General features: G+C 38.3%; 2 protein-coding genes across 6 annotated transcripts in view; one reads left to right on the top strand and one right to left on the bottom strand.

Moving 5' to 3' along the window:
• Positions 1 to 1926: 1926 nt before the first annotated feature.
• LOC102398979 (cytochrome c oxidase assembly factor 4 homolog, mitochondrial) lies at positions 1927 to 4452 on the bottom strand. Of its 3 annotated transcripts, none has more exons than XM_006073320.4 (2): positions 4328 to 4452; positions 1927 to 2550 (listed from the first exon to the last, which is right to left on the bottom strand). In XM_006073320.4, exon 2 carries the CDS (start codon positions 2536 to 2538, stop codon positions 2284 to 2286), a length of 255 nt encoding a protein of 84 aa, XP_006073382.1. In that variant the 5' UTR covers positions 2539 to 2550; positions 4328 to 4452; the 3' UTR covers positions 1927 to 2283. The 3 variants fall into 3 exon arrangements, with proteins under 3 accessions (XP_006073382.1, XP_006073381.1, XP_044785318.1); XM_006073319.4 differs by having other exon boundaries at positions 4244 to 4394; XM_044929383.2 differs by lacking the exon at positions 4328 to 4452 and adding an exon at positions 4158 to 4175.
• The window catches only part of PAAF1 (proteasomal ATPase associated factor 1), a 40822-nt gene continuing 21014 nt past the window's right edge, over positions 4451 to 24258 (top strand). Inside the window, exons 1-7 of one of the 3 annotated variants that reach the window (XM_044929382.2) lie at positions 4451 to 4573; positions 6144 to 6184; positions 9697 to 9800; positions 11559 to 11609; positions 13405 to 13494; positions 21448 to 21546; positions 22159 to 22309. In XM_044929382.2, the coding sequence (XP_044785317.1) occupies positions 4527 to 4573; positions 6144 to 6184; positions 9697 to 9800; positions 11559 to 11609; positions 13405 to 13494; positions 21448 to 21546; positions 22159 to 22309 (583 nt within the window). In that variant the 5' untranslated portion in view covers positions 4451 to 4526. The remainder of the gene's footprint in view (positions 4574 to 6143; positions 6185 to 9696; positions 9801 to 11558; positions 11610 to 13404; positions 13495 to 21447; positions 21547 to 22158; positions 22310 to 24258) is intronic. The other 2 variants (XM_006073323.4, XM_006073321.4) reach the window with 2 other exon arrangements.

Raw genomic sequence — 24258 nt, 5'->3', positions numbered from 1 at the left:
ACCAGGTATTTACATATTCCCATTCATTTAATTCTCCTAGTGTGCCCATTAAATAGAAATTAGCCCCATTTATTATACTTAAGGAAACAGGCTTGGGTGTCAATAGAGCCCTCTTTGCCCAAACACATTCTGTGACCCTCCCAGTGTTGGCTCTCTCTTAGACTGGAATCCTTCCAAACCTGTTCCATCCATTTAGCTGGTGTGAAAGCCATTCCTCCTGCTGAGAAGGTTCTCCTGCTCTTTCTGTTAGAATTCCCTGCCCCCCATGACCTATTATTTCTATTTTAATTATACAAATTAATAAATAGGTATGTTTCTTTTGTTGTGTTTGTATAAGCAAATAGTCCTCACTGATGGAACTTCATGCTGTGACCATTTATTAAACACATGCTGCAATGAAAATAATAGTGTACACATTTTATAAGATGTTTAAGAGGATTCCTAAAAGAGGAATTGCTTTTAAATATTTAAAATATTTGTAGATCTCACCAAATTGCCCTGAAAAAACTTTACTAATTTATGATCTCTACAATAGCGTGTATGTGTCTCTCTCCATCCCCAAGAACATTGTTCTTTATAAATACTATTAATTTTTGTCAACAGGATGACCTAATTGTACTTTTGTTTTTAAAATTTTTATTTTTCTAAGTGATGTAGAGTATATTTACATTTTCCTATGTTTTGGGGGCATAGTTAACTTTGTTCACTTTTCAGTTGGGCTATTTTCGTTTTCTTACTGATTTCTAGGTACATTTTTTTGTTGTTGTTTTGGCTGTCCCAAGTGGCATGCAGCATTTTAGTTCCCTGACCAGGGATCAAATCTATGCCCCTGCAATGGAATCGTGGTGTCTTAACCACTGGACCACCAGGGAAATCCCTCTAGGTACTTTTTGTTTGTTGCAGATTGTAATCCTTTCTGCTATATATATTACAAATATGTAATGTTTACTTTGTCTTTAACAGTGTCAACTAACTCCCTTCTCTTTGAGATTCTTGCTGACAGATGTAGTTCACACTGCTACCTGTGAGGACCCACAGCACAGCACACATGGCCCAACAGATTCATTCATCCTTTTACACACACACACACAGTCATCTCTTTCTCCTTGAAATGGGATTTTATGGTTCTTCAAACTTGAATTCCTCTTATCTTCTCCTTCCCAAATACCAACAGAAAGGCTCAAAGTAGTTTCAGGGCCTATTCTATTTCAGATTTGTCCTATATATATATATATATATGCTCAAGAACTGTTTCTGATGATGATGAGAGCATATGTCCCTTTGCATTCCAGTTCTATAGCAATGGTCACCCTCTCAACTCCCTTCCCACTCCCAAATGTCAGAGACAAAATAATAGAATGGGTAATGCACTTCTATGGAAGAAAAATGGAAAGCAATGGCAACTGTTGTGAGCTGGAGTACTCATCCACCTAAAAGAAGAATCATTCATTCAGTTCCAGCAAATTGCTGTTAAAGTAGGAATATAAGCTCCATGTTAACAGATTCTCCAAACTTTTCAAAAACTGAAAATCTGTATGTTATGTTACATTACTTTTTAAACATCAAGTCAACATTATGTATTTCTTTGGTTGGGAGCATATTCAAATCAGACTCTGTATCTGTTAAAACAACAGAGTCTGACATATGAGAGGCACTTACTATTTGTTTTCCCATTTGCCTTCTTCCTTCCATTAGACTGACTGAAATATCCAGAACAATTGATGCAAGATAAAATCATGTGTATCATTATCAGAAATTAGTTGTTCTAGTGTTTTGTTTCTCTCTCAAACCAGACTAAAGCAATATGAAGGGAGATATATTTGCATTACATCAGTTTCCTACACAGTGCATGGCACATGGTCTCATAAACCTTGCTGTTTTTGAACCTATGACCAAATAAATGAAGAAATGATTAAGGGTAACCAATTTACCTTTAGATTGTGAATTTACTTTAAATGTCCAAGTAATCAGCACAGTACTTGGCACACTGACCCAAGATGTAGCATAGGAGAGCATCCCTTAACCCCACTCTGTTTTACACAGCAAATACTGGTCAATATTTAATATTGGTGATATAATATGGGTGAGGATGTGTGGGATCTCAATATGATAGCTCATGTCCAAACCCATGGCTGCCTGGCTCTCAGCCCCAGGCCCAAATACTATCCCCAAGTCTTACAGTCCTTGGCCCACACTTCCACTGTTCAGGATTTCTTTCTCCCATTATCTGTCTGGGTGCTAGTTTCTGCAGGGCCATCCTCTGGGGATAGGTGGTTTGGGGTCTCAGTGGTGGGCGCTGCTTTGTTCTTTCCGCCTCTGCAGTTCCTCCCGTCGCCTTGCCTGCTGTTCACTCATGCAGTCCCGGAAGGCCTGCACCTGTGGCTGGCACTGCCTCCAGTCCTGGTGCTGGGCCATGCACTCCTGCACTGCATAGTGGGAAGCAGCACAGCCTGAGCGGGAGATGAGCTGGTCCAGCGGGTCCTCTTCTTCATCCTCCTTCTTTACCTGTCGGGACCAGGCATGGCCTTGAGCTGACATCTTCTGGAGTCTCTAGAATATCAACGGGAGCAAGGTTAGAGTAGGGACATGATTATATATGTTCCTCTGTTATAAACAACACTGACCACTGCACTGTTATAGCCTATTTATGCTTATGTCTCCCCTCGGAGATTGTGAGCTATTTGAGGACAAATACTGGGTCTGATTCATCCTAGTACCCCCAGCACCAGGCTTGCAAAATGGTCTCAACTGAACGGAATGAGATAAAGTATGTGAGAATGCTCAGCACAGCACGAATAAGCTCAAATGGATTCTACTAATAGAACTGGAATTAGGTGAAATGTCACATTTCTGGGGAAGCTATCTCTTTTCTCCTATTGGAGAAGCAATCTTCTTTTCTCCAATTAGCCTTATTCTATGGCTGGAGAAGAACAGAGTTTAGTACTTGAGACAGTAACCATATATGGGTAGGGTTTGACATTTGGGAGAATGGAGAGTTGTGTGGAGAACAGAGAGCATACAAGGTACAGGGCAAGAACTAAGTTTGTGAGGTGTGAGAATACTTAGTGTGAGGTGCACTTGCCCACATTGCCTTTCCACGATCACCTGCTTCAGAGCACCCAGCACAAGGTAGCATATAGAAGGAACTTAAGAGAAGTTTGAAGACAAATGACTCAGCCTTTGTACAAATTTAACCATGACAGGCTATAAATAAGCTAAGACTCCTTAATGCCTTTCCTGGGTCTCTGATTCATTTAACAAATTATCATTGAGTATCTATCATGTACCAAGCTCTATGCTAGAGTTGAGGATACAAGAGTGACCAAGACAGATACACTTCCTGCCTTCATAGAGTTTATAATTAAGGTAAGTTAAAAGGCTGTTTACTTGTGTACAGAGTCTATAAACAGCTAAAACTGGGAAGACAGTGGAGACTACCTAAGCCAGACAAGGGGACAAACAGGCGGGAAGCCTTCTTGAAGAAAGTGATTTCTAAACTGAGACTTGAAAGATGAAAAGGGAAGAGCCAGAGATGTAAAGAATATTTCTAGTCAGTGAAGAGCAGGGTGGGGATTTGAGACAGAATTTGACATGAGATGAACTGAAAGGTTTACATGACTGGAGAATAGAGTATGAGAACAGGATAATTAATGAAAGTGATGAGAAAGTATCTGATCATAGGAAGACCACATGTTAAGGTGTCAAGAGGGCAATGGGGAAGTCACAAAAAGGTTTTAAGAACTGTATGAAAATGGAAGTGTTAATCGCTCAGCCTGTCCAGACTCTTTGATACCCCATGGACTGTAGCCTGCCAGGCTTCTCTGTCCATGGATTTCTCCAGGCAAGAATACTGGAGCAGGTTGCCATTTCCTTCTCCAGAGGATCTGACCCAGGGATTGAACCCAGGTCTCCTGCATTACAGGCAGATTCCTTACATTCTGAGCCACTGGGAAAACCCAAAAACTCTAGAAGTGAAGGGAAGTCGCTCAGTCGTGTCCGACTCTTAGCGACCCCATGGACTGCAGCCCACCAGGCTCCTCCGTCCATGGGATTTTCCAGGCAAGAGTACTGGAGTGGGGTGCCATCGCCTCTCCTTTGAAAGGATGGGTAAGCAGAAAAACCCAGGCGGCCAAGTCACTTAAAACCTCTTTGACCACCTTCCGGAGGGGACGCATGCGCACTCGCGAGCTCGCGCTGTGCCCGCTAGGCTTCACCGCGTAAGATCGCGGCACACAGTGCTCACCGAACAGGCAAACAGGAGGACTCTAACGCGCGCTGCTACACAGCGGCGTCGCTTTTGCAGGCAGTTGTAACTCGACCGAATTACCCGGTAAACCTCCTGGTCAGGAACCAGCTTCCTGCAAGGAGCGCGTGCGCAAAGGGGAGGGGCGAGAAAGAGACTCCACCGCGTATTTTCATTAGCGGCTTTTCGGGGTAGATCCCGCCCTTCGTTCTCGACGCAGGCTCTGTGGGGAATCCACTTCCGGGAGAGAGCGGAAGGGGCGGGCTGGTGAAGGCGGGTTAAGATGGCGGCACCTTTGAGGATTCAGAGCGACTGGGCCCAGGCTCTCAGGTGAATCCAGGTCCAGAACTGGGACATAGGAGGCGGGTAGCGGATGTTGCCTTTACGTTAAGGAGCGCCATCCCCGACCCAGGATGTCCATAGGAGTTGCCTCATCAATTGTTGAGGGAACCCTGGGCCTAGAAGAAGTCTCAAATCCACATGGTCATTGTTTTTCATTCTCGGAAGAGTTATGTATCCCAGGAAACACGTATGCGTCGTGTGATGGCAGAGGCAGAATAGGATCAATGAGTTGGAGAAAGACAGGAAAACCGAGAGGCAGGAAGACTCTTGGCCAACTAGTCATGGTCATTTAGCAAATACTTATTAGTTATTTCCAAAAGTCCCAGCAATCTGCATTACCAGGAGTCTTGGCATGCTTCTCGACCCCTAGTGTTGTGTTAGTCATGTTGTGTGTAGTCCATGTTCGCAAAGAGTCGGACACGACTGAGCGACTTTCACTTCACTTCACTTCACAGGTCTTTTCAAGAACAGTGTAACGCCTACCATGTTCAGACTCTGACCTAAATAGATGCTCGGTGGAGTTCAGATGTGTACTCTAAACTTAAGGGGTGGTTCTTGCCTTCGAGATGCTAAAAGCTTAATTGGAATGAACAGCAAACCATTCATTTATTTATTATGGATCATATACTGTGCAAGTTATTTTGCTAGGCACCAGAATGAGTACAGCGGTACCGAGATGTTCTGCCGCTAAGTCGTGTCTGCCGTGGACTATAGCCGGCCAGGCTCTTCTGTCCTTGGGATTTCCAAGGCAAGAATTACTGGAGTGGGTTGCCTTTTCCTTCTCCAACAGCAGTGCCATGAATGGCAACTATTATACTAATAGGTTTTTAAAATGGAAACAATGGTGAAGATGAATGAAATATAAGTCTCCTGCATTTAAGAAACGTACGCTTTACTAGCGGAGAAGGCAATGGCACCCTACTCCAGTACTCTTGTCTGGAAAATCCCATGGATGGAGGAGCCTGGTAGGCTGCAGTCCATGGGGTCGCTAAGAGTCGGAGACGACTGAGCGACTTCACTTTCACTTTTCACTTTCATGCATTGGAGAAGGAAATGGCAACCCACTCCAGTGTTCTTGCCTGGAGAATCCCAGGGTCGGTGGAGCCTGGTGGGCTGCATCTATGGGGTCGCACAGAGTTGGACACGACTGAAGCGACTTAGTAGTAGTAGTAGTAGTATGCCCTACTAGGTGGGCTGAAAATAAACCTTATTACTACAACACCAGATGTGTAATAGGAAGAACACTGACATTTATTGAGGACCACCTTTGAGAGAACACAAGTCCAGAATCAAGAAGTAAGTTGCCCAAGATCGTGCAGCTAATAAGTATTTCATGATGAAGTACTTGAGCTTCACTTAACTAACAGGTCTATGCATTAAACACAATCCATAAATACTTCTTCAACCAATAAAATTTGTCTATGCCTGGATAAGGTATTAGACTGATTTGTGTAAGTGCTGTGGCTAAACTGGAAATTATATGTTCTTTCTCCCCTTCATCAATAACATCCATTTTGACATTGAGTAAGCCTAATTAGGTTTTTGTTTCTCTTCATAGGAAGGACGAAGGGGAGGCCTGGCTGAGCTGTCACCCCCCAGGTAATATCCTTAAATCTGTATGCCTTCCCTTTAGAGAAAGGATTTACAACCCCTAGGAAAGAGCTTCCTACTTTCTCCTGGCCCAGACTACTTGAACAGTGCTTCAAGTAGTCTTGAGATGTGCTTCAACAGTCTTCAGATGTTCTTGACCATTCTGTGCTGTAAGGATGTCACTGCAACTCCTCCATTCTAGGGGAAGGGCTTCCAATTGGTGTTCCATTGGGAGCCACAGACATTTATGGAGGCATTGCTGCCGCATCTTAATCAGTGTCTTTGCCATATATTATTGTATTCTAAGCAGTTCTGTAACTTCAGTTGTGACCTTCCTGATTATGATTCCTGGGTCTACAGCTCTAGTTCTGACCTCTCTTCATTTTCAAGTAGAGATTGAATAGTTAACCTGCTAAACATTTCTGGTTAAAACTCTCACTGCTGTTTTGAGCTTATCAGATCCAAAATCTGAAGCTGAGTGCTTCTATTGTCAAACAGGTTTTCTTTCTAGATTTTCTCAGTTCTTAAGTTATCACTATTCTAGACATCAGAGTGAAAAACCTGGTACCTCACCCTACCATATACAGTTAGTTCCCAAGTCTTCCAAATTTTTCCTTTCAATGACATTCCTGTATTAGTCTCATCCATTTGTTTTCAGTTAGTGTGGTAACATTAAAAATTTTTTCCTTTTAAATTTGTAAGAAAGCTTTGTTTTGCTGATTATTTTTCATTTTCAGAGACCTTTGATATCTCTCCATAATAAGATATTCTAGGAGAAATAGAGTTTTAAACAGTTTTCTTTTGAGGAATTTGGTGCTGCATCGAAGAAAGGTGGTAGCTGGAGGTCTCAGAATCAAGGATTTTTGTCTTATTTTTAAAGATGGGAACTAATTGGAGAGCAATTAAAATACAGGTTATACATTCAAAATATTCATCTTTGTTTCATTTTAAAATGCTGTGCTTAGTCACTCAGTTGTGTCTGACTCTTTGCAATTCCATGGACTGTAGTCTGCCAGGCTCCTCTGTCCATGGGGATTCTCTAGGCAAGAATACTAGAGTGGATTGCCATGCCCTCCTCCAGGGGATTTTCCTGACCCAGGGACTGAACTCAGGTCTCCCACGTTGTAGGCAGATTCTTGACCGTCTGAGCAACCAGGGAAGCCCTTATTTAAAAGTAAATAAATATATTTTAAAAAAAGAAAACTATATATAGGTTGTAGGTAGAAAAGAAGACTAACTGAAAAATCAGTATCTTAGATGAGAAAGAGATTGAATTAAGTCTAAAAGACTAAAATGAAAGAAGGTGAGGGTAAGTGTAGATGTATTAATAGATACATGCATAGACATGGATATAGAAATGTGAAATTTTCTTATAGCTTCAATTTTCTTATAGCTGCAATTTTCTTTGTGATGTTGGAGTTAGGGTCAGCTTTTAAAGAAGAGAATCTTTTTGTTGTTTTCCCCTGAAATAGCAGTTTTGTTGAAATAAAATATATGCTATCTATGTGCTAGATGTCAACCGTAACATGTAGGTACTATTAGGATTCTGATTTTTTTTTTAAGATAATAACTGTATTCAGATACAGTAAAGTTTATCTTTTTAAAGTGTACAATTCAGTGGGTTCTAGTATATTCATAGAGTTGTATGTCTGTCAGTAATTCTACACATTTTCATTACCTCTAAAAGAAACCTTATGCTGTTTAGCAGTTTCTCTACATTCTACCCTCCTAGCTCCTAGCAACCGCTAATTGACTGTCTGTGGATTTGCCTGTTTTGGACATCTCTTATAGAGTCATAATATGTGGCCTTTTGCACCTTTCATTTAGCATAACATTTTCAAGGTTCATCCATTTTGTGGCATTCATATGTTTTTATGGCTAATAGTCTGTTGTAAGGACATACAACATTTTTTGTATGTTCACCAGCTGATGAACATTTGAATTGTTTCCAGTTTTTGGCTGTTTTGAAGGAAGAAGGTTTTGATGATAGGCTAGGTATAGTGAGAATTGGCTGCTTTGGGAACAAAAGGGGCAAAAGGACTCCAAAACTACGCAGAGTTTGAAAACTGTGGGAAGTTGTAGGGGTGCAAGTTTGCACAGTTGTGTCGTGTTCTGTATCTGCACTCAGCAGTCTATATGTAGAAATGTAGAAAGGTGAATGGTTAGATTAATCCCACTCTTGTCACCCAGACAAGATACTGAGACTGAGATCATTTCAGTGACTTCGTAAATGTAGAGAGGTCACTGACAGTGCTGACAGGAGATTGGTAGAAATAATATACCAAAAGGGCCAGACTTCCTAGGATAATTTGAAGCCAGGAGGGAATCATGGAATGGGACAAAAAGCAGAGTTCACTCAACCCTATTTTTGTGGCATCTTTCTGAACTAACATTTCATGCCACTTCCCTGCCACACCTTCTTCACTAGATCTTCTCTAGTCCAAACTTCTACCCTAGATTGTGAGTTACTCCATTAATATCTTTCAGTGACTAAACTAGTATATTAATTGATGCCTCCTCCCCCCCTTGTTCCTGTGTGACTGTTCTTTATTCTTGACATGCCCTTCCCTGACACGGAGTTTCCTTTCCCTTGTGCTCACTCAGTCGTGTCCGACTCTTTGTGACCCTGTGAACTGTAGCCTACCAGGCTTCTCTTTCCGTGAGATTTTCCAGGCAAGAATACTGGAGTGGGTTGCCGTTTCCTTCCCCATTCCTTTCCCTTATTTTCTGCCTAGTCATATCTTTCAAGATCCCTCTTAAGTCCCACCCTCTCTAGGAAGCTCTCCTACTCTGCATGAATGACTTTTGCATGATGATTTTTACTTCCCTCTTACTCCTAGAATTTAAGTTTCGTGCACCAGTTATTTACTGAATAATTTGAGCACTTTGCTAGTTTTCTGAACTCAAGGACTTCATAGTCTGGCGGGGAGGCCAGAAATGTGAACAACATATTGTGGGCTGTTACAGAACAACATACACATACACACACACATACACACACACACACACACACACGTATATATATAGTACAGAAGAAGAATAGAAGAGAACATTTTAACATTTACGTGCAGGATAATATCTTATTTAGCCCATATTACTGCAAAACCAGTGTCCTGCTTAAGCAGATTTCCCAGTTATTGAAGCTTAACTCTTTAGTCTGTGTTAATATGTCTGTACTGTGGATAAATGCATATGTTCATGTTGATCTTCATCTTTGATCTTGGGAAAATTCCATTTCACAGGCAGTAAAACTGAGGTTGAGATTACTCTAGTAGCTTTACAAATGCTATGTTATATCTCAAAATCTTTGTTCCTGGCTTTTAGCCCTTGAGTATATTTCTTCCAAATTAGGTTCATCTAGGCTATTTTTCTTTCTACTCACCTCACTTACTAACACAAGTACCTGCTTTTCTTTCATGAGCCAGTTTCCTCCCATATATACAGATGCCTGAATTGGGCCTTCAAGGAGAAAAATGTTTAATTCTTTTTATTTTTTGAAACATGCATCTTTGTCTATATAGGGAAACCAACTTTGTATGGCAGCCTAACTTGTCAAGGAATTGGCCTTGATGGCATCCCAGAGGTTACAGCTTCTGAAGGATTTATTGTGAATGAAATAAATAAGGTAAGATTTATGTCTTCTAGATGGCATCATGTCCAAAATTACAGTAGTATCTTATATATCTACTTTAAATATTTATACTCATCTGTGTATCACTGTCATCTCCATTCCATTCATATAATAATCATAATTTTTACTGCCTTTGAATGTCAAGAGTTTTTCTTTTGTACGTAGACATGGTTTTAAATGCAAACTTTCTCTTACTTCCCTTATACTAGTGCTGTTCACTAGTGAGCCACATGAGTAATTTTTTTTTGTTGAAGTCTAGTTGATTTACAGTGTTTTAGGGGTATAGCAAAGTGATTCAGTTGTGTATATATGTATATGGATATTATATATATATTATTTTTCAGATTCTTTTCCATTATAGGTTGTTACAAGATATTGAGTATAGTTCCCTGTATTATACAATAGGTCCTTTTGTTTATCTATTTTATATATAGCAGTATGTATCCACATGTGTAATTTTAAATTTTCTAGTAGCCACATATAAAGGGTAAAAAAAAAAATAGGTGAAATTAGTTTTAATAATATATTTCATTTAACCCAATATATCTAAAATGTTATTTCTACCTGTAATTAATATAAAAAGTTATTAGAAATAGTTTACACTTCTTTCTTCTTACTCTTTTTTTTTTTCTTATTAAGTCTTTGATCTCTTTTGTATATTTTAACTTAGAGATCATCTCAATTCAAACTCTATTGGAAATACTTGATATGTATTTAGGTTTAAAAAAATTTACAGTTGAAAACAGATGATTCATGTACCTAACTAGTTCCAAACATACTTAAAAAGTTTTCCAATAATTGGATCAAGTATCAGTTTTTAAATTGAACTTTAAGATTAAAAATTCAGTCACTCATTTGTATTAGCCACATTTCAAGTGCTGAGTAGCTTTATGTAGCTAGTACCCCATATTGTACAGTATAGCATTATGTGTTTGGCCACACCTTGGTGAAGGCCTGTATTAATGGTACTTAATATATTGTTTTTCTCATCAGTCTTTGAGGTGAGTAGATGGCCATCTAAGTGTTGCAGAACTCATGATCTGACTTTCCTTCCTCATTCTGATGGCTGCAGTCATTGTGCTCTAGTGAGATGATTCCCAAAGGGTGAAACAGCTTTTTTTTTTTTTTTTTTCTTTTTTTGGTGTAATTAAGCTTTCTTAGTTATAAGATGTTTCAGGTGTACTGACAAGAATAGAGAATACTTTGTTTTTTACATAAGATTTTTAGCAAATGTTCATTTACTACCGTCTGTGCAAAATAAGCTACATGTTTTTATATATTTTTATATTTGTTTTTCATGAGCAGTATTGTAGAAAGTACCAAAAGATCTGAGTCCAAGTCTTAGTTACTGTGACATTTACTAGCTATATAATTCTAGACAAATAACTTGGTTACCTGAGCCTCAGTTTCCTCATCTATAAAACAGAGACTGTATTCTACTTCGTAGGCTGATTACTGGGGATTGAGAATGCATATAAAAGAAACTAAGGTATTTCAAAAGTGAGTTATTGTTTATCGTAACAATCCTGTGGGATTAGCATTTTAAATTTCCATTTTGCAGATAAGCAAACAGACTCAGAGAGGTTAATTAACCCTTAATAATCGAAGTTGGCTAGACTGTGTCAGAATTGAAACCCATTTCTATTAACTTCAAGTATAACACCACCTTGCAAGCCTACATTTTCCCCAGGTGGTTTGCCAGTATCCATTCACAGCCTGGGTGCTGACTTCCTTTCTTCCCTTTGTACTCAGGCCCTTCCAACGTCATTGCTAATTATTGCTGAATACCTGCTGGGTCAGACAGTAAGTGCTTATGGTTGAACATTCATGTTTCCTAACTACCATGAGTCACTTTGCTATTTGATGTTGCTGCATTGTCCTCTTAAAACAGATCTGTCATTATGCTTAAAAACCTAACCCCTCAAAAGATAAGAGTTTTGACTTTTAATTTTATCTTAGTGTGGACTATTCAGTCTTCCCTGAATTTTATCTGTTTTGATACCTCCTGCAGCTTTTCTTTTAAATCTTCTCATTAACAGCATGAACATTTTCTACTGCTGGAAGATAATACAACATTTATCTTCCTTCATTGTCTGTTTATGGACTAAAGTGTGATTTGCAGGATTGATGAGCAGGAGAAAGCCACTCATTTCTTGAAATCTTCTATATAATTAACTCCAAAGAAATAAAGTCTTCTGAGAGAAAACGCAGTTCTTACAGAGGCCCGAACACTAAGCTTTTAGAGCTCCTCATGTCCTTTCTTGGTGTGAATATTTAGCCAGGAAAGTTTAGCTGACACTTTAGTTTCGGGTACAGGAGACAATTCCAAATCCAGGTCAGCTCTCTTGCAGTTGTATGGGCTTTGTCATGCGGTTAGAAGCAAAAATTCATTTCATAAAAGGCCTGCAGGCAGCCAGGCATAGATATGCTGGCTAAGAAAGAATGGTCCATATAGATAACCTAATTGTCTTTTTAAAGGAATAGAAGATCTGTAATAAGAGAATATTGATTTTCAGTGATGAGAATATTATAACTTTGAAACTATTCTTTCTCATGAACTGTGAAGACTGTGCTTGTTGTACATAAAGAGGTTTAGAAAGTCTTGATTATTGAAGACATTTTCATTGTCCAGAAGAATTTTCAGAAACTTTTAAGTACTATTGCATAAGGGATAACAGATTAGGGTCCGTTTGGTGAGAGCAGCTCCTCAGCTCTATGTAGGAGATACACAGTTAGGGGACAGTGTTAGTGTTCTGCCGATTAGAGTAGGGGATTGTTGTATTGCAAGAATCCTTGAGGAGGTGTTTACCAAGCCTTTTATATCTTGGCCTTGAAACACCAACATGCTTAAATGGTAACAGTCTGCCTTTAGCAAGTCATGTCACTTGACTCTAATGTCTGGTCCTAGGTATAATTTAATACTATGTCACTAGTGGTTTCTTGCTACAGTAGCTGAAATATATGTGGTAATGATTAGGCAGAACACATGGGACACCATAAGACAGCTATTTGGTAATGACCAGTCTATGAACATATATAGTCAGTTTAAGCCTAGGTGGGATTGGGCACCACAAGCCTGACCAGGGCCTACACATTGTATGAGCATACCATAATTTACCTACTTTCTTACTCTGGTAACTATACATGTCAGTAGTCTAACATTCTTTCTGAAAGTTCTTGTAGGCGGCAAGTTTACTTTTAGATAAGTCTTTTGGGCCCTAGGCCTGGGGGCTGATGCTGTTGGTCCTGTTTTTTGCCACACTGCTGATTGAGAGTACTGGTATTGGATTTTCTTAATGGAAATTAATGTTCTCATGTTTGTCATTTGTATCTTATTGTTGGTTTGTCTTTGGTTGAATCTTCAACATAAATACATAAAGGCTCAGCAGTATCAAATTACATTGCAACCCTCTGCAGTAAAAGGACTGCTTATCTATAGGGGAGTGATAGTTTTATGGGTTGGGGAAAGAGGATTAGAGAGGGAGGGTACACTTAAAAGGTAAGAGTTTCTTTCATCCTAATGTTTTCTTTAAGAAGCTTTATTTAGTTCTATTGATGTAGCTTTACTGATGGATTTCATCTTTCCTTCTCTGTTTAGAAAAGCATTCATGTTTCATGTCCAAAGGAAAATGTATCTTCAAAGTTTCTGGCACCATATGCTACTTTTTCCAGAATTCATACTAAGAGTGTAAGTATTTTGATAAAATGAGGAGAAAACATAATAACATGTTAGATTTTCGTTTTATCTGCTTGTCTAGTGCTATAAACATATTAATAATTAATGTGGTTTTCATTTACTTTGTGTTAAAACACAGCCCATAAAGTGTGATATGTTTGGCAAAACTGGTAGTTGGGTCCTTAGAATAAATGTACAAATCCACTCACTGATAATTTTTTTTTAATTATTAAAGGGAATCCTCCTACACTGTTGGTGGGAATGTAAGTTAGTATAGCCACTATGGAAAACAGTGTGGAGGTTTCTTAGAAAACTAAATGTAGAATTACCATATTATCCACCAGTCCCACTCCTGGGTGTATACCCGGACAAAACTATAATTCAAAGTGATACATGCAATTACTGGTAATCTTAAAGAGAGGAATTGTGTGAAATTTTCTTTTTTTTTTTTTTGAAATTTTCTTATATATGCTTTACTCTAGTGCTGCTTACCTACTTTTGGATAATGATGATAGTACTTGATGTTTGAGTAATTTGCTACTGCTCATATTTCTCTCCCTTTGCCTGTAGAAAGAGGCATTTTCTCAAAATTCCAAGAATAGCATATTGAGGGATAATTTTCAGAGATTTTTGTGATAAAGCCCTTTCTAGTACCACAGGCCTTTTGGGAACAGAAATGATGGATTATATTAAAGCCTACTGCTTCTTCTTGTGTGATACATTTTCAAAAATAGCTGTTTTTACCCTATTGCAAAACAAATATATATTTAGTGATCAAAATTTAGGAAATACAAAAGAAAGTGAAAATCATTCATTTCTATAATATAAAGATAACATGAGCTTTTGTTATATGGCACTTACTAATAATAATCAGTGATTTTGCCACTTGCAACAACATGGATGGACTTGGAGGGTATGCTAAGTGAAATATATTAAATAGAAAAAGACAAATACTATATGATGTGAAATCTGAAAAATAAACTAGTGAATATAACAAAAAGGAAACAAACTTGAAGATTTAAAAACTAATGGATATAAATAGGAGGAGGGAAGTGAGGAGGGCCAAGATAGGGGTAGGGGATTAAGAGGTTCAAACCATTATGTATAAAATAAATAAGCTACAAGAATATATTGTACAACACAGGGACTATAGTCAGTATTTTATAACTGTAAATAGAATATAACCTTTAAAATAATGTGAATCACTATTTTGTATACCTGTAACTTTCTAATATTGTCTGTTAACCAAATCTCAGTTTTTAAAAGTAAAATTAATAATAATCATATATGTAATAGCTAACATTTATTCATTGCCTGATATATGCCAGCACCATACTTTCCATATCATTATTTTCCTTGATCCAATCTTTTTTCTTTAAATATTTTACCATAATAGGTTTTTACAGTATATGCTGTTTTATTTATTTATTTATTTATTTTTCAAATATTTGCTTGCAGTTTATTTTGGTTTTTCTAAATAACATTCACATCTGTAAACAATAGGATGTTGGTTTCAGCCCCAACCCCCAATTCCTTACAAGTGTTTGTTCTCACACATTGGCTAGAACTGCCATTTGCTGTTGTTAGTCGCTAAGCCGTGTCCGGCCTTGTTGTACTCCATGGACCATTGCACCCTAGACTCTCCATGGGATTTCCCAAGCAAGGGTACTGGAGTGGGTTGCCATTTCCTTCTCCATATATGCTGTTTTATAAGTTACTTTTTATTTCTTAATATGTACATCATTCTGTGTTTACTTTATGTGTATTATTTTAAGAGTCACATAGTATTCCACTGTATGACTTTACTATAATTTATTTTTCTCATCTTACATTACTGGGTATTCATTTATTTCTAATTTTCTGACTTCATAGTTTTGATAATATACTTATAGCTAACCCTTTACTCACAAAGGTAAGAAAAAATTAGAGTACATTTATAAAAGTAGAGTTGTTGAGTCACAGGGAATGTACATTATAAGGCTTTTGGTATGTTCTACCTGGCTTCCACTTAAATTAGAGTACATTTATAAAAGTAGAGTTGTTGAGTCACAGGGAATGTACATCATAAGGCTTTTGGTATGTTCTACCTGGCTTCCACTTAACTGATTTATTGAGTCAGCTGTTGCTCTGCATTTCCTTTGTAAACCATTCTGATTCATGCTCACAGCACATTTGCAGCTTGTAAGGTCTTTGAGGTTTGCATGCTGACACTACCGGTTAAGTTGAATGCTTACCAAGGGTCAGTTACAATGTCTGTTGTACTGTTTTTGAAATTATGTTAATTAAATATGTTAAGCCAGTGAAATATAAGTGTGAAAGGCAGAGTGACTATGTCTTTGGAAACTGTTTGATTGCTTTATAGAGACTTGATTCAGAAGAGGATTTTTTTTGGCTATATCACACAGCTTGTGCAAAATCTTAGTTCTTCAACTGGGGACTGAACCTGTGCCCCCTGGAGTGGAGTCCTAATCACTAGACTGCCAGGAATTCCCAAGAAGAGTTTTTTAAAACCTGCTATTTTGGTAGTTTGGACAAAATAAATGTAGTACAGTATTAGGGATACTGTACTACATAAAAGGGAAAATCTTTTCTTTAGGGAAAAGATTTCTTTAAAAAACCCTGGATAAATTTTTGCTCTTAGATTGCTTTGTAAGTGTGACTAAAGATTTGCTTTGCTTTCAAGAAACTAGAAGTTGTGTACCATTTGGTTATAGTTTTTTACAAGAAAGTCAAGTCTTTATAGTAATTAGTGGACTCATGAAAAGATTAGTATTTGAGTTAAAATAAAATGTAGGGGTATTTTTATATCCTTTTTTATTATTTTCTACTTGTACTGGATTTTCTGATTGATTGACCTACAACTGGGCCCTATCAATTGCCTAAAAAGACTTTTTTTTACTGTATCGCTTTTGTGCCAGTCTGACTTGACATTCTCTGCTAATGCTGGCTGTTCAAATTTTTTAGTTTTACCATTGAGGGATGATATTTCATTGCTATTTTAATTTACATTTCCTTTGATTAATTATGAATTGGCCACTTTTTCATATATTTATTGACCATTCTTCATGTCATTTGCCCATTTTTCTAAGTGTGAATTTTTTTCTTTATTGATAAGAGCTCTTCTTATATTAAGGGTATTGATCTTTTGCCATGTATTTTGCAGATAGCTTTTTTCTAGTTTATCATTCATTGTTATTTGTTTATGGTGTCTTGACATATAAAATATTTAATTTTCTAGATAATAAAACCAATCAATTTATGATGACTGCCTTTGGGATCCTGCTTAGGGTAGTCTGCGATTTTATATATATATATATAAAAATATAAATATAGATATAAATATAAATATAAATATATACATACACACATACTTTAAATTACACAGTGTAATGGGTAAGAGCAGGGACTCTAGAGTCAGGCTCATTGGATTTGATGCCCTGGATTTGAATTTTGGTTCTGCCACTTTAACTGTGGGACCTCAGGCCAGTTGTTTAACCTTCCTGTGCTATAGGTTCCTTATCTGTAAAGTGGGAGTAAAAGTATTTATCTATTAGGGTTGTTGTGAGGATTGAAGCAATTAGAATTGGGCCTGGAACCTGGCAAACACAATATAAATAGTGTTTGTTAAATACAATTATAAATATGATAATTTTTGAATTTTTATGTTTTATTTTTTACATTTCAAAGTTTATTTTTGTTACTTGATTTGAAGTAGGGGTCTAATTTAATTTTTTTTTAATTATTTTATTGAAGTACATTTGATTTACAGTGTTTGTAACAATTCTTTTTGAAATGATTAGCATGTTACAGTACTACAAAATAATCCATCCTTTATCTCAAGGACGTGAATTGTCATCTATATCCAGTATTTATAATTACTCCATTGATCTGTCTGTTCTTTTCCTGTAACTGAGGAATAGATGTTTAACTTTAGACTCTGACTTAGGTTTGTATCCTGGCTCTACTCTGTCACCTTAGGGAAGTTACTTAACTACCTCTTAAACCTCAGGTTTCTCATCTGATTTCTCCAGTTCAGTTCAGTCGCTCAGTCGTGTCCGACTCTTTGCAACCCCATGGATCACAGCACGCCAGGCCTCCCTGTCCATCACCAACTCCTGGGTCCCATCTGATTTCTTACTAATGCTTAAAAGATTTTTGAGTGGATTATATGAGAATAGTGTCTGTTACATGTTTGGCATATAATAGCTGTTCAGTAAATGTTAATTCTCTTTCCTCCTTTAATAAAAATTTGGAGGAAGGAGACAGCTGGTATGATCTATAATCTACTTTTCAGTGTTCTGTCACTTTGGAAGAAATGGATAGTTCAGACTTAATTACCTTTTAGGTCGAGGAACTAGGGCCTCAAAGATCTATAACTGAGATGATAACACAATGTCCCCATCCCCTCCAGGGAGAGTTTATTAACTGAGAGGGTACCAAACAGTATGTCAGAGTTTCTCAGCCTTGGCAGTATTGACATTTTAAGCTAGATAATTCTTTTTCATAGGAGGCTATTCTGTGCACTGTAGGATGTTTAGCGGCGTCCCTGACCTCTACCTACAAGTGGTCGATTAGGTAGCGCCCCCAGTTGTGACAACTAAAAATGTTTATGAATCACCACATGTCCCCCCAGAAACAAACTGCTCCTTGTTGACAGCCACTGTAATATATAAATACAGAACTGAAGACCTCGAGGGGAGGAAGTGGTGAACTCCTTCAGGTGTTTGGAGAACCACTTACCTTTTGTGGAATAGGTCATTTAAAAAAACACACACACACACATTAATTGTTCTTCTATTTCTTATTCTCTTTCTCTTATTTGAACTCATTATTAGGTGGTTCACCCATTTACTAATCACCTGCTGTATTCCAGATACTCTTCTGGGCACTGCAGCTATAGCAACGAATAGAACGGTGGTGTAGAGCCTATATTCTAGGGTGTGGGACCAGATAGGATTTGTCAATGACTTGGATATGAGAGAGAGAAAATGAGGAGTTGGGATAATTCCGAAGATTTGGCCTGAGAATTGGGTAAATTCTGGTAAATTGGGTAAATTCTTAGTAAAATTCATTTACTAAGTGGGGGACAAGTAGTTGCATTGGTAGGGAGCAGAGGGCTTCCCTTGTAGCTCAGCTGGTAAAGAATCCACCCGCGATGCAGGAGACCTGTGTTCAATCCTTGGGTTGAGAAGATCCCCTGGAGAAGGGAAAGGCTACCCACTCCAGTATTCTGGCCTGGAGAATTCCATGGACTGTATAGTCCATGGGGTCGCAAAGAGTCAGACACAACTGAGCGACTTTCACTTTCAGGGGAAAATAAGGGTTATGTTTGGACAGGTTAAATTTCAGGTGTCTTTTATAAAGCCAAAGATAAGTGCCACATGAGACAGGAAAGATGTTTGGCTGTGTCACTTTAGGGATTAAATTGATTTCAGAGTGAGTAGGAAAGTGTTAAATATGTTTTGTTTCTGAGACCCTGTGAATGGGAACAGTAGTTGATACAGGTCAGATGGCTTTACTTTCTTATCTGTTGATGAGGTGCTTCATCCTTATTTCCAAACTGGTATTAGGTATTTGTTGAAGAGTTACTATGTACATAGCCTATGATTTGTGTAAGAAAGTGGTGCTGGACATGGTTCTGACACTTATAAAGCTCATCATGTAGTTGGGAAGCCAGAACAGAGTTGAAATTGACAGTACTGCTAGTCACTGTCAGGCCAAGGATTAGGGTGGTAGCAGTGGGAGAAGAAAGATCTGAGAAATGTCACCTAGACATGAGTGTGAAAGCAGAATCCACCAATGAGAAGCTAGGGGCAGAATGGGATTATTATGAGGATCAAATGATTCAGTGTATTTGAAAATGTTTTATAAATGATGAATCGTGATATAAATGTTAATTGTTGTCATAATCCTTAAATTAGAACTACAGTTAACAGTCCTTTTATTGAGGAATCAAAATAAAGAAGAAAAAATCTTAGTGTTAGAGCTGACTTATATAATCCCTTTAGTTTTGCCACACCTATTCATTATGGCTTAATTGGCATAGAAATGTAAACTGGAAAGTTGAATAATTAAAGCCCAAATTCCTGCTTTTAAAAAAATAATTTAGGTCATATGAGAATCGTAGTTGCTGGGAATATGGCTGGAATTATATATCTCAGTCTTTCATTTTTGGAATATTTGCAACTGAGTGTTTTTTAATATAAAGGGGATAATACATATGCATGTATATGAAAAAGACTTGACATTCTAATCATGGCTTATTCATGAAGTGATTCCTAATATTGAAATTGCATAAGTGAATCTGAGAATTTTCTGTTCAGTTCAGTTCAGTCACTCAGTCATGTCCGACTCCTCACGACCCCATGAACTGCAGCACGCCAGGCCTCCCTGTCCATCACCAACTTCTGGAGTCCACCCAAACCCATGTCCGTTGTGTTGGTGATGCCATACAACCATCTCATCCTCTGTCGTGCCCTTCGCCTCCTGCCCTCAATCTTTCCCAGCATCATGGTCTTTTCAAATGAGTCAGCTGTCTGCATCAGGTGGCCAAAGTATTGGAGTTTCAGCTTCAACATCAGTCCTTCCATTGAACATCCAGGACTGATCTCCTTTAGGATGGACTGATTGGATCCCCTTGCAGTCCAAGGGACTCTCAAGAGTCTTCTCCAACACCACAGTTCAAAAGCATCAATTCTTCGGCGCTCAGCCTTCTTCATAGTCCAACTCTCACATCCATACATGACCACTGGAAAAACCATCACCTTGACTAGACGGATCTTTGTTGGCAAAGTAATGTCTCTGCTTTTGAATACGCTGTCTAGGTTGGTCATAACTTTCCTTCCAAGGAGTAAGCGTCTTTTAATTTCATGGCTGCAGTCACCATCTGCAGTGATTTTGGAGCCCAAAAAATAAAGGCAGCCACTGTTTCCACTGTTTCCCCATCTATCTGCCGTGAAGTGATGGGACCGGATGCCATGATCTTCGTTTTCTGAATGTTGAGCTTTAAGCCAACTTTTTCACTCTCCTCTTTCACTTTCATCAAGAGGCTCTTTAGTTCTTTACTTTCTGTCATAAAGGTGGTATCATCTGCATATCTGAGGTTATTGATATTTCTCCCAGCAATCTTGATTCCAGCTTGTGCTTCCTCCAGCCCAGCATTTCTCATGATGTGCTCTGCATATAAGTTAAATAAGCAGGGTGACAATATACAGCCTTGATGTACTCCTTTTCCTATTTGGAACCAGTCTGTTTTGCCATGTCCAGTTCTAACTGTTGCTTCCTGACCTGCATACAGGTTTCTCAAGAGGCAGGTCAGGTGGTCTGGTACTCGCATCTCTTTCAGAATTTTCCACAGTTTATTGTGATTCACATAGTCAAAGGCTTTGGCATAGTCAATAAAGCAGAAATAGATGTTTTTCTGGAACTCTCTTGCTTTTCTATGATCCAGCGGATGTTGGCAATTTGAATTTTCTGTTATTTGTTCTGAAATACACAAACACAATTAAGGTTTTACAGAGATAGTGTGAAGTAGTGAATTGGAAGCATCTTTGCTTTTCCTTAAATCCTTCTGGTGCATCTTGGAAGTCTGTCTTTTGTGTAAGTGGGTTCCTAAGAATTAGGAGAGGTATCTTTATTTTAAAGTAACATAGCAAAAGGTGGAAACTATGGAAATGATATGGGAATAAGGGACTTTACAGTTATATAAACTGCAGGAGGTTATATATGACTACAAGAATATCTTTTTGTTTTGAGAAATAAAGGGTTTTGGCTCTAGCCTTGTTGGGAGATCAGTGACTATAACTCAGCTTTCATATTAAATACATGTTCTTTGGGTTGGGAAGCACAGGCTTGAAGAAGTCTTAGAGGAGTGTGAACTGAGAGAGGTTTATAACATTTCAAGGAAAGAAGAGCATTTCATTATTTGTAACACTGATTACAACACTGGTTTTGTCTTTTGAACAGATAACATGCCTGGACATTTCCAGCGGAGGAGGCCTTGGTGTGTCATCTAGCGCTGATGGGAGCATGAAGATCTGGCAGGCTTCCAATGGAGAGCTCAGAGTAAAGGCTTTGGATACACTTTTAGGGTGGTCTGAGAAACCTTAGACTGGGCCATGGAAAGAAGAGTGGCCCATTCTGAAAATGTAGGAACACTACACTTTGATTGGTCTTTGTTCTTCCACTTGTTAATATGAGAACCAGGCTCAAGTTTGATGATTTGCCAGAACAAATTGGGGCTGAAACAGTGGGAGAGCCTGGCTAGTGAATGTCTGGATGGTACCTTGATATGAACTGCCTTCAGTGATACATTTCTAAGACAAAGTAGCTGTTACAGTGACTGTATGGCTGAGCCCCTCAACCTGTACAGAGGATTTTAAGTAAAAGAGCCCTCAAACCTCCTCAGCTCCTTATGTGTAGAAATAGAATTATGAATAGCTGTGAGAGCTCTGGAGATCAAATTCACAACATCTACAGCCAAAGTCCAGGAAAGGGAGCCAACAGCTCCTAGAACATTATCTGGTAGACAGATGAACTAAACAGATTCTTTGGATCTCTTTTGTCTTAAAATACAGTATATAGATGTATCATTTAAGGGACCAAGGATATGGGAGGTAAGAGGACATCGAGGGATGAACAAGAGAACTAGCATGGAATTCTCTTTTGTTTTTCCAGAGAGTATTGGAAGGACATGTGTTTGATGTGAATTGTTGCAGGTTTTTCCCATCAGGCCTTGTGGTTCTGAGTGGGGGAATGGATGCCCAGCTGAAGATATGGTCAGCTGAAGATGCTAGCTGTGTGGTGACCTTCAAAGGTCACAAAGGAGGTATGAAGAGTGATTTTTCCTAAAGGCTTCTGTAATTAGATCCCCAGAAATGAAGCACCAAAAAGATAGAATCTAGTAATCCACAAAAACAGAAATAATTTACCTAACTGGCTATTTAAGTAAAGTGGTATTTCCCCAGGGATTAAAAATTCCTTTCCTACCTAGTTTTGTTATTGCTATCTAGAACTAACTGCCCTACATAGATAGTTGTTTTCCACAATTGATAAGATAAAAAAAAGGAGTAGATGATCTCCTGTTTTCCACAGGAGATCATCTACTGTGTGCTGGGAAAAAAGAAAGAGAGGTGTGCCCACTGGTTTTCCTTAGTCCTTTGGCTGAGTTGAGATTAAAGCTGGGTTGCAAATGGCTGCCTCACCAGACATGAGTCAGACCTTGGTCCTAACCTGCTGATATCAGATTGTAGAGATACAGTGAGAACATCTTCCCTCTTTAAATGATTGGTTGGTTTGTTGGGAAAAAAGATATTTAGACATTTTATCCTTAATTAGGAATGTTAAAAAAAAAAGTGATAAAATGTCATTCTAATTTTTATGGGTTTGGATATTTTTGAAACTATAAAAACATCCTCAAGTAATTTCTTACCTTGATCCCTCCTTTGGGACCATAATACACATCATCTACACCACCCATTTGAGAATTTGTTATATATCACCCTATACTTAATGGTATTTAATCCAGTGTTTTTGCCTTGTGTATCTGACTATATTATAAATAACTTGTGTGTTGATTTTTTTAAGTTTTAATATTTTTCTTTATAATGGTTTGTCAGATTACATATAGATCGTCTAGCAAACACATATGTTAACCTTGGCAAATAAATGAATTTTCTTCTTAGACTCAAGTACATGGGTGTGGAGAGGGGATAGAAGGGATATTTAGAGCTTTCCTCACATTCAGGCCAAAGAACTGACAGGTATGAAGCATCAAAGTGGCCTGCACAGTTGGGGAGTCTAGAGGAACACTGAGGGATTCACCTCAGATCTGGCCACCTTGAAGATGTGAGGCACAGGGCAACTTACCAGTGAAACAAGGCATGGCCCTGCATGTTGAACTTAACGGGTTGTATATTCAGCATCAGTGCACGCTCAACCTCAGAATACCTTTGGATTACTGCAGTTATGGACTGCGCCCTCCACATGAATCCTAAGTCTCCCAGTTCTCCTTAAGAATCCATGCATGTCGCTCAGAGTGAACTATATAGAGTGTTCACTGATGTAAATTAGGCTTTTATTCGTATAATTGTTCCATTCTTTTAAGAGAAAAGTTTTAGGGTGGGGGCTTCTCTAGAGTATAACAACCCTGACTCTTTTTCCTTGAGAGCTTTTTTTTTTTTTTTTAATTCGATTGAACAGAAATAAACTTTTAGGGGAAATTGCATAAGTTAGTCAGATCCAGGCTAATGTCTGTCAGGTCTTGAATACTCCTCTCCAGTTAGTTCTGTTTAGGTGACTGGTTTGGGCTTGCTCATTCTTAAAAAGTGCTTCCCTCATAGCTCAGTTGGTAAAGAATCTGCCTGCAATGCAGGAGACCCAGGTTCGATTCTTGGGTTGGGAAGATCCCCTGGAGAAGGAAATGGCAACCCACTCCAGTATTTTTGCCTGGAGAATCCCATGGACAGAGGAGACTGGCAGGCTATAGTCCATGGAGTAGCAAAGAGTCGGACACAACTTAGCAACTAAACAAACCACCACCACCATTTCTTAAAAAATATGGAGCCAAAATCAAGATTAATCTCCAGTAACTTAGCAGCATGTGTGGGTCATTGTCTTTACCCAGTTGACTTCCAGATTGCTCTGTGTGCCTCCTTTTCTACAGTCTTCCTAGTTCTGAGATTACTATGTAAAAAATAGAATAAAGAATTATTACCTGCATTTGTGATCTTTAGTAGTTTCACAACTGGTGACTAAATAAGAAAAGCAGAAGATAGT

Source organism: Bubalus bubalis, chromosome 16 (assembly GCF_019923935.1).
Source record: "Bubalus bubalis isolate 160015118507 breed Murrah chromosome 16, NDDB_SH_1, whole genome shotgun sequence".
NCBI classification, from domain to species: domain Eukaryota; kingdom Metazoa; phylum Chordata; class Mammalia; order Artiodactyla; family Bovidae; genus Bubalus; species Bubalus bubalis.
Note: the sequence above shows the minus strand (reverse complement) of the source record. Positions and strands in the feature narration are given on the sequence as shown.